The following is an 18,670-nucleotide window of genomic DNA, read 5'->3' as shown; positions in this document are numbered from 1 at the left end:
TAAGATTCCAGGTCCGGTGCTAATGTCATGATTTGTCTTATACAATAAAGATTTGTGAATATTAGCAGCCCCGCACAATAACGACGACACAATAACAGACACATTTACCCACTTCTCGCACAGCACCGAGGGGCAACTTCCTGTTGGATCACGTGACGCACAGCCAGCCGGCATCCTAGACCGGCCCCCGCCATTCTATTGGTCTGTTATAACATACGTCACATTTCCCCCGCCTCTTCTATGAGGGCGCTTTACCCCCATTTCCATGGTAACCTGGCAGCTTTGTTATTTGCGGTAACGAAGGCAAAATGGAAAATGTATCATGCGGTAAGGATGCGTATAGGTGTGAAGCTGAAGCCATACCTCATTATTCTATGTCATATCAGTATGAATTGATACTATATCTATAAATCTTCTGACAGGTAGATTCAGGTGCAGGACATGACTCAGAGTCACAAGTACAAGAGCAAAGCGATGCGACATTACAAGCACATGTTCACACATAGCCGAATTTGAAAAGAAAAAAAAAACCTCATCAAAAGCCGCTGTCGGCCTCTCTGATGCAGATTTTTATTGTTTTATTGTTAAAAATATTTTTAACAGAATCCACATGGATTCCATATGGCCCTCCTTTCTTTTTTATGCGAGCAAAACCTGCTTAGGGGGGGGGGGGGGGGGGGAAGGGTCACAAGAAGGAGGCATTATATGGGGCGGTTCAATTAATACCCGTGTTTGATGACAGAGGGAGTTATCATCGTGTGCTGCCATCTATCAAACGACGGCAAAACAAATTGCAGACTGATAGGTTATACTGTATACACTGTGCAGCACACTTTTACACCGCGGAGCTACACCACAGTTTAGGACCGGTCCAACAAGTCCCACATTAAACAGAAGAAAGAGGGAAAAAAAGTTTTTACTCTGACCGGAGCTCTCGATGTTTCCAGCAAATCCTCCTCTCGGTATTTCATCAATTTGATAATAAAATCTTCAGTTGTATTCTACCAATGAAAGAATTCTTTCAACAAGACGTAGGTCACCATTCGAAACATCCTTTTAGTGCGATTTATCCTTCTTTAGATCCACCAAATAATGTAGTAGAAAACTAGAAGAAAATATAGGCACCAGATAGTGTAGTATGATCCTACAATCTTGGTTTTTATTCATAAAAGTTATACTCACAAGAGCATGTTAAAAATGCGCATAAAACAATATAAAAACGGGACACCAGTTTCACACGCTGGCCCGACCCTGGGTTTCACCGTTATTAGCTTCTTCCGGGATGCCCCGGAAAAAAAAGAAGTACCCAGGACCAAGCTTATAATATACATACAGTTCAAGAACCACATTAATAAGAGAAACATACAGCACCAAAATGGCACGACACAAATAAGGCACTACAAACAAGCTCAGTATTTACATACATTACTAAAACTTAGCTCAGTACATAAATACACTATGAAGACCATTCTCAGTACAATATAAAGGGCCCAAAATCCAGGTTACATATTGATGAAGGATTTCAGCTCAGCAAGATTTTTATTGTATCACAACTATTCAGTTCTGTTCTGTGTGCAGAAGGGGTTAATTCTGTTTACTTAATATGACTGTTGATAAGTATTAAGTCCAGTGTCTGATTACTGGGAAGTGGGCCCTCACTAATGCCAATAATTAATGGATAGAGACTGTAGAACAATATTAATGGATAGAGACTGTGGTATAATATGGCCCATGATCACTGGTCACATTGTTCTTAACATCAGTGGGGCATTTTCAACATTTGAATTCCCACAAGGATGGATTTCCACGAATGCTGGCCTTGGGTACTATGTGCATACCAATTTTTGTAGCAGTGAAAGAGGGACAGAATTTTCCTCCTAAGTCATGCCTTTTGCTCTGCCCCTTACTCCAACCCCACACAGTATAATTCTCCCCTTTGTTTCCTCCATCTCTCCTTCCCTTCCTCACATTGTAGCCCACCTGATATTGTGCTCCCCTCTGTTAAAGGGGTTCTCCACTTTCAGCAAATAATTGATATTGTTTGTCTTATGAAAAGTTATACAATTTTCTAGTATACTTTCTGTTTCAATTCCTCACGGCTTTCTAGATCTTGCTTGCTGTCATTTAAGACAACTTACAGTTTTTTGTTTTTTTTTGTTTTCTAGGCGTTTCTGAACTTATTCAGATTTCATTTGTGTTCCCAAATGGAGACACTTATGGTAAGAAAAATATATATACAGTACATACTGTAACTTTTTCTTGTTTAAATGTTGTTCATTTATGTGGCTAGTAGATAACAGAGCTTCACAGGTCATATTGGTACCAGCTTCAAAAGAGCATGAAAACGGAGACCCTTGGTAAGATCACTAGGGGGCATTCATGAGGCATACTGTAAAAGCAGTTTAGATACATTAAAGTACAGGAAAGGCTTCTTTGCAGTTGAAGTATTTCTGTAATAAAGCAAAGATACTTAAAAATGGAGGTCTATACTAAAAATGGTTCGGAGGTCTATACATGGTGTATAACCGATCAGAGAAAAGTTGAACTTGATGGATATGTATTAGTTACCGCATTGATAAAGGCATTGCTTCATCTCTGTCTGCAGAATAGGTCAGACACAGTAATTATACATTCACACTAACGTATGAACACCGGGCCTTAGCCAGGCGGGTACAATGTAGGTGTGCCGGAGATGAGGAGGACTGAACAGCACTCATAGAAGATAGAGCCGCATGGCTGTACATGCTCTATCTTTTTTGCAGCCATGGCTCGGAACGGTGAGCATAATGAGTGCTGCGTCCGGGTGACATAGTGTCTATGGAACATTTGGCCAGATATATGTTGCCCCGACGGTCGTGTGAATGGGGCCTAAAACTTAGCACTGTGCAGAACCCATTCATTAATAGACAACTATGTATGGTTGTTTTAACCCAATATAATATTTAAAAAAAAATAGTTTGTTGGTTGTTTTTTTTTCAAACAAATTTGAGGCAAAAATTGTAGTATTGTTCGGCACAAAATGTGCTTTTCAAACCATATCCTCTAGTCACTTAGGCATGAGGATGAGTGACAAGGCATCTAAGCCTTGCTGAGATATTTAGAACCCAAAACTAATCCAAATGTCCATAAACTAGATGTAACATGTGCATATTGGTACAAATATTTATGCATTTTGCACCACATACTTCACATATTGGTAAATCTGATACAGGCAAGGCACAACAGGCCATGTAAAAAGCTGCATTTCTGTAATGTTTACCCTTTTCTGACCCATATGCCGCTTTTTCTGGTTGTGATGGGGTGGGTGGGCGTGAACTCCCCAATCCACTTCATTTACCACAGTCTACATTGAAAATCAGAGGAGATTATAGCTGAAATTGCTCGTACCCAGCAACAAATAAACTAAGAAGCCAGATACTCTTAGTAAAACTAGCGTGCAGTATGCCGACTAAGCTCCAGTTTTCACATATTCCTCCCATTCTGCGCTTTTCTTGTCCCTTGTTTCCAGTCTCACTGTTTGGCCCAGGCACAATGGCCAATTCCTCCATTGTAACAACAGAAGAGGGCGCACTTCTCCTGCAGAGTGATGTCTTTCAAGTATTTGGTGGCCTTGCGTATGTACATGCAACATCCCCCACCGGGGCCTAGCCTTGTCTTGGGGCCTGGAGACAGCCGGGGCCCGCAGTACCTGAGTGGCTAGCGGTTGCGGCCTAGGCACGCTAGTGTCACGGTGTTTGGTATGGGGAACCGGAGGGCTGTCCTACAGCCTGGCAGGTCTCCAGCAGGGTGGTGTTGGCAAGAAATGATGAGGGAGAGGCTGCTATGGCGGTTCTCCCTGAGGCAACCCTTTGGGGTCTGGAGTATGAGTCCCTGTGTAGTGGATAGGGTGCCCGTGATGGTGACAGCCGTAGTAGCAGGGACCAGACGGAGGCAGACGTTGAACAAAAATAACTTACAATTCTTTATTGGAACCGACAGGAACAATAGCAACGTGCCTTGACAACTGGTAGAATGATGAAGATGCAGTTGGAGGGAGCCACAGGAGTAAACTTCAGCCTGGATGCAAAGGGCAGGCTGGGAGATAGCTGTGTCCTAGTAGGATGCTTCAGCTTGTCCTGGGTTGCTTCAGATATCACCCTTGAAAGTAGGATGATACCCCTTTCCTCTCACTAACTAACTCACTACACTCTTCAGGCAGGGAGCTGAGCTCTCCTGCTCTGGTGTGGTATGCTGGCTGCACTGACTCCTCTGAGTCTGACTTGGTCTGTCTGACTGAGCTTGTCTCAGCTAACTCTGAACTCTTCTTCTGAGAGAGGACTGACCTCTAGAAGTTTCCTGACCAGGGGTTTTATTACTGCCACTGGTCAGGTGGTGGCTACTCCTCCAATTACATCTCAGCTCACAGATACAAGGTGTAACACATGTGATTGGCTGACACATATTACATCACATAAAACAATTAACTCCTGCCTTACCAGGCAGACTCTACCGCTGCAGTGCTCATCTGTGTTATGTAGTGACATGCTGCAAGCTACATGATGGGACGTATTTGCAACAACCCCTCTGCCTTGCATCGGCAAGGGTGTTGCATACATTTCCTCAATACCCTGAACAGTCTCACAAGTGTTCTTGTAGAGCACTTGCAGGTTGGACCCCCGAACCTTACTTGATTTTGTGGAGTTTTTCAGGGTCAAGTGACTATTTGCAGAGTTTATCTCAGGCTGTGTACGAAGAGCTCCTTCAACCTTTTATACACACTGTTCTCGGCATATACACATTGGACTTATTTAGACTAAACCAGTTGCCCAACTATCTGATGTATGGGCTTGTCCTGACTCTTCACTGGTCATTAGTGAGGATGTATGGTTATAGGTTGAAGAATAACGGCAAACAAATCATTCACTAGATAATTTATAGGATTGTTAGAGAATTACTAAACGCGACAATTTTAGATATAAATGCTGCATTTTCAGAGCTCCATTTCCACATTTCACCACACACAGGTTGCAGTGAACATATAACATTACTTTCTCTGGTAATTTCTTGCCTGTCTATGGAAGAATAGTTGCAAGCAGCCTTGTCACCAATAGCTAAAAAAAAATTGTTGAAATGTTTAGATTTAAATTTTCCCTTTTTCAAAAGGGAAACAATATATTCTTGTCTTAAAGTGATCTGTTGCCCTGTGAAGAGGCAGAAATAATGTCATTATGGGTATTTCCTAGCTCTGTATTGTATTGTTAGTTTATAACCTGTCAATGTAAGGCACAGACACTCATCATTAGGACGGAGAGATGCTGTGAGGTCGAACATGAGCATCAAAAACTGCCAGAGCAGCTTTATAAGAGCGAGCTGCAGCATCTGGAGGGGCTTCTAGAAGTGCTCATTTGGAAAGCCTCTATACATGATACCGTGTTAGTTCAGCATCTCCTGTCACGCTAAGAACGCCGTAATCGCTGTTACCATATGTTGTTCAGCTCAAATAAGGTGATCTGTCAGGGCATAGAATAATGTTCTGAGCACTTGAAATGCTCCATTGTATTTCGAGATCCTCACTCAGACGAAGATACCCACAAGAGGTTGCCGTTGATGAAGTCCCTGTAGGGGGTTAGTTATGTTGAGCTTTATTGTTGTGGCTTATGGTGGTTTTTATTAGCGTGTTACACTTGGGGCTAAACTGTGAATTGCAGTATTAACCATTTAGGTACAGTACATTGGAATATCATTGGAATATCAGATGCAGGAGTCGAACTAAGAGGAAATGATTGGATAGTGTGTGGAAGAGTTGACCGGGAGTGGAGGAGATAAAAGTGAGGGGCTGGATAGGAGATGAGTGGAGAATGGAGAATCTAATTTGATGTACACTCACCGGACACTTTATTAGGTACACCATGCTAGTAACGGGTTGGACCCCCTTTTGCCTTCAGAACTGCCTCAATTCTTCGTGGCATACATTCAACAAGGTGCTGGAAGCATTCCTCAGAGATTTTGGTCCATATTGACATGATGGCATCACACAGTTGCCGCAGATTTGTCGGCTGCACATCCATGATGCAAATCTCCCGTTCCACCACATCCCAAAGATGCGCTATTGGATTGAGATCTGGTGACTGTGGAGGCCATTTGAGTACAGTGAACTCATTGTCATGTTCAAGAAACCAGTCTGAGATGATTCCAGCTTTATGACATGGCGCATTATCCTGCTGAAAGTAGCCATCAGATGTTGGGTACATTGTGGTCATAAAGGGATGGACATGGTCAGCAACAATACTCAGGTAGGCTGTGGCGTTGCAACGATGCTCAATTGGTACCAAGGGGCCCAAAGAGTGCCAAGAAAATATTCCCCACACCATGACACCACCACCACCAGCCTGAACCGTTGATACAAGGCAGGATGGATCCATGCTTTCATGTTGTTGACGCCAAATTCTGACCCTACCATCCGAATGTCGCAGCAGAAATCGAGACTCATCAGACCAGGCAAAGTTTTTCCAATCTTCTACTGTCCAATTTTGATGAGCTTGTGCAAATTGTAGCCTCAGTTTCCTGTTCTTAGCTGAAAGGAGTGGCACCCGGTGTGGTCTTCTGCTGCTGTAGCCCATCTGCCTCAAAGTTCGACGTACTGTGCGTTCAGAGATGCTCTTCTGCCTACCTTGGTTGTAACGGGTGGCGATTTGAGTCACTGTTGCCTTTCTATCAGCTCAAACCAGTCTGCCCATTCTCCTCTGACCTCTGGCATCAACAAGGCATTTCCGCCCACAGAACTGCTGCTCACTGGATGTTTTTGCTTTTTTGGACCATTCAGACCAGCCCTTCTGGCACCAACAACCATCCCACGTTCAAAGGCACTCAAATCACCTTTCTTCCCCATACTGATGCTCGGTTTGAACTGCAGGAGATTGTCTTGACCATGTCTACATGCCTAAATGCACTGAGTTGCTGCCATGTGATTGGCTGATTAGAAATTGAGTGTTAACGAGCAGTTGGACAGGTGTACCTAATAAAGTGGCCGGTGAGTGTATATGTGTGTAGAATAAATTTGTTACCCAATGGAAAGCTGGATGGATGTGGGAAAGCTGGTTGTTCTGCTACTAATAAGGAGTAATTAGCATCCAGATGGAAGTCCTGCATAAGTAGAGGGTGCAGACTTCCCACATTGGGGGTCATTTACTAAGGGCCCGATTCGCGTTTTCCTGACGTGTTACCCGAATATTTACGATTTGCGCCGATTTTCCCTGTATTGCCCTGGGATTTTGGCGCACGCGATCGGATTGTGGCGCATCGGCGCCGGCATGCGCGCGACGGAAATCGGGGGGTGTGGGCGAACGAAAACCCGACGTATTCGGAAAAACCGCCGCATTTAAAAACGGAAAATGTGTCGCGGAGCTTGTGCTTACCTTCACTCAGCCGGCCTCGGTGAATTCCAGCGCGTTCAGATGCTTTTCGGCGCAGCAGCGCCACCTGGTGGACGGCGGAGGCACTACCTTAATAAATCCCGGATCCAGCGCAGAGAACGCACCGCTGGATCTCGAATGGACCGGGTAAGTAAATCTGCCCCATTGGCTCCACCTTGGGGAAGACTCAGGGTGATGCCACACTTGGCATTTTGAAACCGTTTTTGGTCTGTTTCTATGCAGCCATGGGCCTGCATTCTGCACATGAGCAGAACGCCGGCTTTCAAGACGGTTTGCAGATAGGAGCTGCGTACCAAAGATATGCCAGTAGGAGGATCAAAGAGGCTACTGGGGCGTGGAGTAGCCGGCTACTCCACACCCCAGTAGCCTCTTTAGGAAATTAGCATATTAGGGCAATAAAAGTTAGAAAAAGATACAGCGGACGTGAGGATTAGCCCTTAAAAGGGCTATCCTCACGTACAATAGAGGCACCTACCACCCAATCTACCTTAATAGGTAGATCCGTGGTGGTAGGTTTCCTTTAAGTAATGTATAGGAATTATACACTGTATGAATACTAATTGGGAATTTGTTAAAAAAATTGAAAATGTATGAAATAAATATTAAAAAAGATAATTAAAGCATTTGGGTACTTTGTGCCATATACTTGTTACAGGACTAGGATACCACAAGAAACTCCTTACCCATCCAAGATTTCCCAGTTTATCTTAGGAAAGTCTTTGCGGTTTATATAAAAAGTTCAAAGCCTTTCTTGTCTACTTTGTATTTCAAAGCCTTAAAAGGGTTTCAAACAAAGAGCACAAAGAAAAGGGAATTAGGATAGGAGTCTCATTATTGGGATTCTTGATGACCAGGAGAATGGTATCTGATTCCTCTATATCAGTGTTGGCGAACCTGTGGCATGGGTGCCTAAGGTGGCAATCAGAGCCATCTCTTTGGGCACCCAAGCCATCACCCAGCACAGAGTTCACCAGACACGACTCAAGGCCTCCTGCAGTGCTTGGCAGCCCAGGATATTTCATGTTCAGCGCTATGTTAAAGTGACTGAAACTGCCGGAGGAGCGAGGAGTTGTGGACAGAGCTGATTTCACAATGGAGCTCCTGATCCAGGCCCTGTGATTCTACTTGTTCAGGGGACTCTGGAGGGAAGCTAAAATGATAATCTGAAATTTCTCCTTCTTTTTACTGTATTGGTGGCCTCAGGACGCCAATGCAATTGAAACCTGTGAGAGAGCAGGGAGCAATAAGGAACTTTGTGAAAAATATGTGGGTTTTGGTTTTAGTTTGGGCACTTGGTCTCTTAAAGGTTCACCATCACTGTTCCATATGGATGGAGCAGTAGTGCGCAGGTGTGACCACAAAGTCGTTCTCTTCTATGAGATTGCACCATTGACCAACAGCTAACATGGCTACAGCCATTTTCATAGTTCCAATTGCACCTATTACTTATTTCTTAAAGGAGTATGAGAGGAGCAGCGGTCTCTCAGGGCCGGGTTACCCTTTTAACTCTATTGAGCTGACAGAGATTGCAGAGTACGAGTTTTCATGACCCCAACCGATCAGCAAGTTGGGCCTAACTAGCTGATCTCTGTGGTTAGGGCCTAACTTATTTCATGGGAAAACCCTTTTAAAGACAGTATGCTCGTAGATGCAGTTTGGTTTCACTTGCTTTACACTTTCTTTGTTTATGCTATCTTTTAGAGGGAGAATGCAGAAGATCAGCTACAGGAGCACTGGAGAGGAGTGGAATTGGAGTAAACCGGAGTCCACATGGTGTAACCTACACTGGCTCATGGAAAAATGACAGGGTAATTTGCTTTGATCTGCCATAGTTTTTCAGACTAGCACTGCACGTAAGTGGCAAATGCTAAGCATGTGCCGACATCTATAATTAGACGTCATAACTTATAATAAACTGTAATCTGTAACTCTTCTGTTTAATACAGATGTATGGACTTGGAAAACTTGAGCATCCATCAGGAGCAGTGTATGAGGGGGAATTTATTGACAACAAGTTTCATGGAAGAGGTACTTACACGTTTCCAAATGGAGCTCAGTACATTGGGAACTTTACAGAGAACAAGTAAGTTAATGATATAGACATTAAATATCAATCACATGTGCTTTACTTTTGTAAAATAATATAAATTACTAGAATATTTTAACAGTAAACTTCTATAATGCAGGTTCAAATTTGATAAGTTGCTTATGTTCTTATCCTTTCTGCTTACCTCGTTACAAACCATTATCCCATAGCAACCTATGGAAGGTTTTGCTGGAATATCAGGAGTAAGGCCACCTCTACACAGCCATAAACACAGGCAGGAATAGGACCTGTTCTAAAATTTACAACTTGGGTAGTCGGTTCACACACAGATCCGTGAGAACTTATTTTGGCTCAACAGCCTGAGCTTTTGTAGTTAGGGGCTGCTCACTCCCGGCCTCCAAACTAATGCATTTCAGTGCTGGTTTTAGAAGGTAGCTAAAGGAGGAAATATAAAACATGAGGATGGCACCTCTTTTAATAAGTGTGTAGGCCTATCGGTCTCTCACCAATATGTACCGTATATATACTCGAGTATAAGCTGACCCAAGTATAAGCCAAGGCCCCTAATTTTACCACAAAAACCTGGGAAAACCTATTGACTCCCCATTTATATAGCCTGCCGGACCCTGCCCCAAAGTATATAGCCAGCACCTGCCCCCAGAAAATAGCCTGCCAGCCCATATCCCCCAGTATATAGCCAGCCCCCTGTCCCAGTATATAGCCAGCCCCCTGCCCCAGTATATAGCCAGCAGCGGGGGAAGCCGGAAAGTTGAGTTTTTATATATTTCTTTTTACTCCAGTATAAGCCAAGTTTGGGTTTTCAGCACATTTTTTTGTCACCCTCCAAACGCAAGTTTCCCATTATATACAGAGATGAGCAGATCCAACATTCCTGTACCCTGTATGTACATTGCCCCAGCATGCCTCCTCAGAAGATACATAGCCCCAGCACATGTGTCCTCAGTAGATACATAAGCCCAGCACATGTGTCCTCAGTAGATACGTAGCCCCCAGCACATGCCCCTTCATAGTTCCAGCACAGTAAAAAATAAACAAAAAAAATTATACTGACCTTCCTGTGCTCCCAGCAGCCTCCTCCACGCTCCTCATCCTTTACAGGCGACGGATGCGGCATGGGGTCCTCCCAGTCCTCTCTATGACTGAGGCATCTGGGTAGCTCAAAGGATGCAGGCAGTGCAAACATTGTGTTAAAGACTCACACAGTACTGATCTGTATGAAGAGTCGGGTTGTCGCTGGGGGGATTGTACACCATTTCCCTTTGATTGCACAATGGGGGAGGGGGGCAGGAACACATTCCCATTGACGCCCACAGCATCCACGGTTTTCCTCAACAATGGTGGTTAAGCTCATCTATCAGATGTCATCACTTCCAAGATAACTTCAATCTTTTAGTACAGTTTTAAACTAGCCAATCAATGTAGCAAATACAATCAGCTTCAATTACTCAAATTACTTGTTGAGTCCAAACCCTAACCAATACTATGGTGTGGCACGACTGGCTTAAAGGGGTTGTCCGAGATGTGAAAAAAAATTGTACTTGGCCGGGAGGGGGCTGCATAAAAAAATAAACATTTACTTACATCCACTGTCCCTCCCAGCTTCTCGCGCTGCCATCTCTCCAGTCCGTTCCCCACAGGGGGCTCCGCTGAGCTTGGCTTTCCGGCCACACCCACCCGTCCCCATATCTCAGCACCTGATACAGCACTGGCAATAGGCATGAGTGGGCGTGGCCACCTCAGCCAGCGGGACCGTGGAGGTAAGTAAATGTTCATTTTTTTTCCCGGCACATTTTTTTTTTTTACCATCTTGAACAACCTCTTTAATTGCTGGGGTGACCTGTTACCTGCAATTAAAGCAACAGCAGCCCGCATAGGACGACTATTATTTCTCTAGTAACCTCACAGTATTTAAGTTTATGGGACAATCTGGCAAAGCCATATGGCTTGGGATGTCTCCCCATGTCCCACTAGCTTCTATTTTCTGCAATCTAGACTTCTTCCTAAGAATGCAAGAACAGCATTTTACTAAAGAATTAATAAGGAGTTCTATTGCTTCCTGAGCATTATGAAAAGTAAGCAAATTAAGACCTTAGCATACATTAAGAAATCCCATGCTTTACAAGCTTCCGGGCTTCATTGATACACTCAAGTTACACAATTTTTGTGATAAAGAGATATAATTATGAGTTAATCTTAGAGGTTATCTCAGAGACAGGTTGTGCCCCTCAGTTGTAATGTTCAAAATATATGTCCATTGTTCAGTAAGCAATCAAGTATGTTGTTAGGTTGCAACACAAATTACTGTATGTAACCTTATTGTTTTGTTAAAATAAATAAAAAAATACTGTAAAAAAAATAAATAATAAATAAAAAAAAACAGTGTCACTGTTACATATAAAATAACATGAAATTTTTACTTTAAATTGAATATCTCTGGTTCCCTGACATCTAGAATTTATTTATGAAAAAGGAGCTTCTCCTATTTCAGAGGATAAAAAGAAGTGGGATTCTAGGTACCATGGATCCAAAGTTATAGCCCTCTGAAGAGAGAATGTGTCACATACGTCCTTGGAGGTGCCCCCCTTTCAGACCCTATGAGATACGCACTTGACAGAGCATTAAATGTGCTTTCTTAAATTCTCTCTTTTATGTGAAATTTCATCCATTTCCTTTAAAAAATATCATCTGAATTAATGTGAAAATCAACAGAGAGAAATCATAGTTTGCATGAGATGAGTCAAGTTTGGAGGCTGCAGAGGGAGCGTCAATTCAGATGCCTCTTTCTTTGGTTTTATAGTACCTAGAAACATATATTTAATGTCATATAAAAGATATTAATCTCATCTTTCAGAGTACATCAGGCTTGTGGTTTTGTGAGCTATCAAACTAGCAATAAAAGCAGTTAAAAAACGGTGGGAATCGGATCATTTTATGCAGCTTGTATTCCCAACTCTGGATCAGTAGCTCACAGAATCGTAAGATTGATGGGATCTGAAAAGTGAGATGCTTATCTTAAATATGACTATATAATACTATATATACCAGTGATGGCAAACCTTTTAGAGGCCGAGTGCTCAAATTACAACAAAGACCCGCTTATTTATCGCAAAGTGCCAACACAGAAATGTAATTTGAGATTTATACTCCCTGCTCTGTCATAGTTTTCATTGATACCAGCCCCCTGAGGACACCAATAAAGCAGGAAATAGTCCCAGGTCCAGCTGTCACTTTAAAATAGCTGTGTGCACATCAAGTCCTGGGCTGTCTGGGACTGCAGGAAGATACCTGGAGTCCTCTCTGGTGATGACCTGAGTGCCCACAGAAAGGGCTCTGAGTGCCACCTCTGCCATAGGTTAGCCATCACTGATATATACTATCGATATATATTGCTGCCACCCAGGGCCTAACACTTCAGGGAGAAGTTTAATCCCCCATTCTCCTGAAAGTAGACAGACTCAAGGGTTGGGCACTCGGTGTTCTGACACTCATTATATCATACTCATGTTACTTTTTATAAACCTTTATCTACAAGTGCAGTTATTTCTTGCAGTCTTGTTCACAGGAATAAATGCTTTAAATACAAAGCACTTTCCCTTCAAAAGCATGATCTTTTAATTTTACTACAAATTAAGAGGCGTTCATCTTCCCACTTTGATTAATACAGTATGTACTATTTTTAGAGCCAACGTCTGTACACAAGAGCGCTGCATTAGCCACTTAATTAACACTATTTGTCTTGTTCATCTCGCTGTGAATGCGTCTGAATTTGCAAAATTCTTTAAGGTTGAGGTTTAAAGATAAATATTTAATGTACAGTGGAACCTTGGATTACAAAATAGTTTTTCTGCAAGTGTTCTGCAAGACAAGCTTGCATTTTACAAAAATGTTAACTTGGTTTACAAGCAAAATTTCATAATACAATACAATATTGAAGAAGTAGAAGAAATAAAAGGAGAGGCTGCTGCTACATGGGGCATTACTAGGGAGGCCGCTGCTGCATGGGGCATTACTAGGGGAGACTGCTGCTGCATGGGGCATTACTAGGGGAGACTGCTGCTGCATGGGGCATTACTAGGGGAGACTACTTCTGCATGCGGCATTACTGGGGGAGGCTGTTGCTTCATGGTGCATTACTATGGGAGGCTGCTGCTGCATATGGCATTTCATTACTAGGTGAAGCTGCTGGATGGGACAACACATTACTTGGGAGGCTGTGACCAATGCATTTCCCACCCTAGGCTTATACTCGAGTCAATAAGTTTTCTCAGTTATTAGGGGCCTCGGCTTATACTCGGGTCGGATTATATGCGAGAATATATGGTATATTGTGCATGTGCTGCATTCCATTCTTATGAGAGTACCAAAAAAGTCAAGCAAGCAGTCTTAGTTATTATCTGTCATCCATAGACCTGATTGAGATAATTTTTTTAAAGACTGAGGCAGCTCTGGGGCATAAGAAGAGCGCTGTTGGATGAATAATGTCCGGCAGGTTGAGGAGTACATAGTACCTTAGAGTCCCCCCTTTAATGGTCAAACTCTCCATCTTTACAGAAAGAGCAAATATGTGTCCCTGTTTAAAAAAAGGTAAAACAAAAGCTCTTTTGTATATCTTAAAAGTTCTATTTTGTAGACCAAAGATTATCATAAAAAGAAGATTTTAATAGAAAACCTAATTATCTTGCTAATTAAATTGTATTTTAAATAACAACGTGAATGCGCAGTATCTGTCACATGTAATCCTGTTTAAGAGAACAATCATCTGTAGTAGAAATAGACATCTAGGGCAGTAAATTAGAGCATTTCATGCATGAAGTACGTGTCAGAGAGAATCAAGCCTCACCCAGACTCTTCTACCTTCACAGGATGATTGGAGAAGGTGAATACGTGGATGCCAATGGGCTACACTGGAAAGGAGCATTTCATGATAAAGCAGCTCCCGGCCTGAAATTAAGGTTGAAAATGTAAATAATTCCAGATTTACAGTAATGGGATTGTCTTCACATCTGATATGCTTAAATCTTGATGATTACTTTACAAATAAAGCATTTCACAGGTCCGATATATATATATATATATATATATATATATATATATATATATATATATATAAAAGATGAAGCAATTCATGAACTTGATTCCTGAAATGTCTATTGTGTTTAATATATCAGTGTGTTTTTTATGAAACACACAAAAAACTACATCTGGCTTGGTAAAAGTTGTAGAGAGATGGTACACATCAAAGCTGCTTTGTGAATAAGTATACAGGGGAGATATATCATAAGTATCTGAGGTAAAACGGTTCTTGTTGTCCATGGTAACCAATCAGAGCTCAGCTTACATTTTATAAACAGCTGTGGGGAAATGAAAGCTGGCCTCTGATTGGTTGCCATGAGCAACTAGAACAGCTCTAAGAAACTTTTGATAAATCTCCCCCACAGAGCGTATACTTTTCTGGGAGCACTATGATTGATGTACAACAACGTGATCCGGCTCACAGACATAGAATCCACTGGTGTTCTTTTAAAAAATCCAAGACTTTATTGTCATCATAGCATAAAAGAAGATACAGACGGAGTCATCACAGCAAGTCTAGAAGAATTGCTTACGCGTTTCGGGTAAACACTCCACCCTTATTCAGCCATGACTTGCTGTGATGACTCCGTCTGTAACTTCTTTTATGCTATGATGACAATAAATGTTTGTGCAACAATTTCTTTCAATAAAAAAAAACTTTATAAAGATGACACGTTGGGGCTCATTTACAAAGGTTTTCCCAGACGATTTCCGATTTGCACCAAATATGCCCAGGATTTTGCCGCACGCAATGGGATTTTGGCACATTGGCGCCAGCTTTCACTCGACATAAATCAGGGGGCGTGGACGTCGGACAACCCGACTGATTTGGAAAAACCGCAGAATTTAAAAAAGAATTTGTGTCGCAAGATCAGCACTTATATGCACCGGGAAGAAGAAGGTGAACTCCGGCGGACCTCGGCGCAGCAGCAACACCTGCTGGATATCGGGCACACAGACCTTAGTGTATCCCGGCAAACCCGAATCAGCGGCGGACAACGCGCTGCTGGATCACGACTGGACCGGGTAAGTAAATGTGCACGAATGTGCAGTATGCTTATTTGAGATCTGAGAAAAATGTATTTTATTTGCAATTCTGTATGTCACAGAACGAGCCTGCTGTATGGTAATCAAGAGATGTAAACGGGGCCTAACATGGACAGAAATCTGACAAATTTCCTTGGAATCACAGCAATATCAAGATACATTTATGTTAGTGTATACACTAATCTTCGTAGTGTATAAGCAGCATTCAGGAGATATCTAAAAAACACATTTGTTGTAGAGAATGGATAGATTTGTTTTTTGGAAAATAATAATAGATAAGTAAGATAAAAGTTGTCCTATCTTGACAAAAAGGTCAACACAGATCAGATAATTTTAAGACTTGTATACATTGGGGCACATTTACTTACCTGGCCGCTGGAGTTCACTGAAAGTGCCTTGTCCGATGATAATGCTCTCTGCTGCGATTCATTAAGATTGTGCACCCCATATCCTGCATGTGTCGCTTCCCCATCCACAGTGTTCACCATCCTTTAAGTGGTGCATGTAAGTGCATTAGCTTGCAGCTAAATTTGAAAGTTAAATCCTCCGCTCAGTCCGAATCAGTTCGATCGTCCAACAGCAAGCCCCCCCCCCATTTTAGTTGCATGGAAGCCAGTGCTGCTGGGCCAAAAAGCGATTACGTTTGCCAAAATCCCAGTGTAGACACCTGTTAACCCCTTCCCGACATGTGACGTAATAGTACGTCACATGTCGGGTCCCGGTACATGGAGAGGGCTCACGGGCCGAGCCCTCTCCATAGCCGGTAAGTCTTTGCTGCATCTTGCGGGTGTATTACCGCAGTATATTCTCTGTCTAGGCCTTATACACCCACACTTCTTAGAAGTACAGTAACACATTTATAGAAAAAAAATCACTTTTATGTAAAACATTTAACCCCTCAACGACCAGGCGCTTTTTCATTTTTGAGTTTACATTTTTCACTCCCCACCTTCAAAATTTTGTTTATATTTCCATCTAAAGAGCTTGTGTGAGGGCTTGTTTTCTGTGAAACAACTTGCACTTTGTTGTGACAGTAGTTAATATTCAATGCCGTGTGAAATTGGTGAAAAATATGCATTTGTGCCATTTTCTTGTGGGCTTGGATTTTACAGCTTTCACTGTGACATTCACTGCACCAAACTCATACAGGTTTTATAATGTTTTCATACATTTACAAATATTTAAACCTCCGGTACAAAAAGGGATTGCATGGCTTTTTGATCACTTTTTATTAATTTTTTTTATATGTTGCAAAATGGCAAAGAAGTTACATTTTCGACTTTGGGTGCTATTTTCTGTTACATAGTTAATTGCTGGGAATCACCATTGGCCATTACTTTTTTTCTACTATTTTTCAGACCCCCTAGTGTACTTTAAAGAGGACCTGTCACCTAAATCTTCGGCACTAGGAGCTGCTTACTAAAGTAAGCAGCTCCTAGTGCTTGATCAAACGCAGCAGTGTTAGAGTGATAGCGTTACCGGAAACCTCCGGTAATGCTATCTAACACTGCGGCGGAGTACAGTGTGATCATCGGACAGCTTGCAAAGCTGTCCAATGTATTCATGAGGGGGTGGTCTGAGGCGCTGCCTCTTCCCCGGACCGCCCCGTTAGCTCCATAGGCCGGCAGTGACTGCCGTGCGCTAGGCGGCAGTCACCGCCCCTAGCCACGCCCAACCCCGCCCCCTCATGAATACGTCAGACAGCTTTGCAAGCTGTCCGACAATTACACTGTGCCCCGCCGCAGTGTTTGATAGCGTTACCGGAGGTTTCCGGTAACGCTATCACTCTAACACTGCGGCGTTTGATCAAGCAATAGGAGCTGCTTACTTTAGTAAGCAGCTACTAGTGCCGATAAATTGGGTGACAGGTCCTCTTTAACCTTAGCTTGTCTGATTGATCCTCCCATATAGTGCCATACTGAAGTATGGTAGTATATGGTATTATACTGATCGTGCATTACAATATGCCACTGGCACATTGTAACGAATGATCAGCTGCTATACAGCCTATGCCGCAGATCGGCGACAATCGCAGGGTTAAATCCCGCAAATGGTGCTAGCAGGTGGTGGACATGTAGGTGTACAACTCATTATATCACAGCTATATTAATCTCTGTGATTATAACTGCATGTGCACCTACATGTCCATCACAAGACAGTGGACAGATTTCTATCTAGTGGAAGTAAGGAGCTTTTAGTGTAGAAGCTTTCTACAGCAGGACAGCAAGCAGAGATCTAGAAAACCTTGAGGAATTGAAACAGAAAGCATAATGCAAAATTATATGTCCATGATTGGCTGAAACCCCTTTAAGTTCGGGTATGGTCGAGTTTGGTCAGACCCCAACATAAAAATCCTGTTCGGCCCGGGTTCTGTTACTGATCCTGGACCAGGATCACGCAACCCCCAGTAACACATAAAAGAGTTTCCACCCGCCCACCTTACCACCCCCTGCCCTTCCCCCATTGTACGTTCCACCAGTATGCACATAAAGACAGGAATATACAGTATGCATCTGATGCCTAATTATGTCCAATACCATGGTCCTTAATCCATCCTCTCACCACCCATGAAGATGTTGTGCCTCAGCTGCCAGATAGTACAACCACGGGTTAGGTAATGCAAGACCACCATCCATTTTAGAAAGCTGCAGAGATTCTAGGCGTAGCCTTTGCTGCCCCTTCCCCCAGAACAAGGCATTTATCTTATGGAATCTAGGAAGGGCTGGCCTCACAGGGAATGTTGAAGGATATACAAGAACTGTGCCATCATCAGCATCTTAGGCTACATTCACGAACGTTGGCGCATGGGAGAGGAGGAGGGGTTGAGTGCTGCTCGCCCCTCTCCATAAAAATATATGGTGAACAGCGCCGTAATACGGGGAAAAGATAGGACATGTCCTATCTTTTCCCAAGTACGGAACGGGACAGTGCTGCACGTTTGCTGCACTGCACCGCTCCATACAGCGCCTTACACCCATTGCCGACCTATGGGGGACATATATATGGTGGCCATATATATGTCCCACAACGGCCATCTGAATGTAGCCTTAATCAGGTTTAGTCGGCCAAT

At 42.9% G+C, this 18,670-nt stretch overlaps 2 protein-coding genes across 3 annotated transcripts in view; one reads left to right on the top strand and one right to left on the bottom strand.

Annotated features, from left to right (window-relative positions):
* Window positions 1-945, bottom strand: part of DHX57 (DExH-box helicase 57) — a 30,045-nt gene extending 29,100 nt beyond the window's left edge. Inside the window, exon 1 of one of the 2 annotated variants that reach the window (XM_072140792.1) lies at window positions 927-945. The gene's annotated coding sequence lies outside the window, so the exon portion shown is untranslated. Of the gene's footprint in view, window positions 1-112; window positions 261-926 lie in introns of those variants that run through there. The other variant, XM_072140793.1, reaches the window with a different exon arrangement.
* MORN2 (MORN repeat containing 2) lies at window positions 143-14,565 on the top strand. The gene is made up of 5 exons (XM_072140800.1): window positions 143-327; window positions 2,166-2,219; window positions 9,114-9,220; window positions 9,359-9,495; window positions 14,343-14,565. Exons 1-5 carry the CDS (start codon window positions 309-311, stop codon window positions 14,443-14,445), a joined length of 420 nt encoding a protein of 139 aa, XP_071996901.1. The 5' UTR covers window positions 143-308; the 3' UTR covers window positions 14,446-14,565.
* Window positions 14,566-18,670: the final 4,105 nt, after the last annotated feature.

The sequence above is a fragment of the Engystomops pustulosus genome, chromosome 3, assembly GCF_040894005.1.
Source record: "Engystomops pustulosus chromosome 3, aEngPut4.maternal, whole genome shotgun sequence".
NCBI classification, from domain to species: domain Eukaryota; kingdom Metazoa; phylum Chordata; class Amphibia; order Anura; family Leptodactylidae; genus Engystomops; species Engystomops pustulosus.
Note: the sequence above shows the minus strand (reverse complement) of the source record. Positions and strands in the feature narration are given on the sequence as shown.

Bases quoted from the DNA above. Each gene is read 5' to 3' on its own strand.
- MORN2 (XM_072140800.1), top strand. The intron at 9,221-9,358 runs GTAATTTGCTTT...TGTTTAATACAG, and splicing joins GCTCATGGAAAAATGACAGG to ATGTATGGACTTGGAAAACT. The intron at 9,496-14,342 runs GTAAGTTAATGA...CTACCTTCACAG, and splicing joins GGGAACTTTACAGAGAACAA to GATGATTGGAGAAGGTGAAT.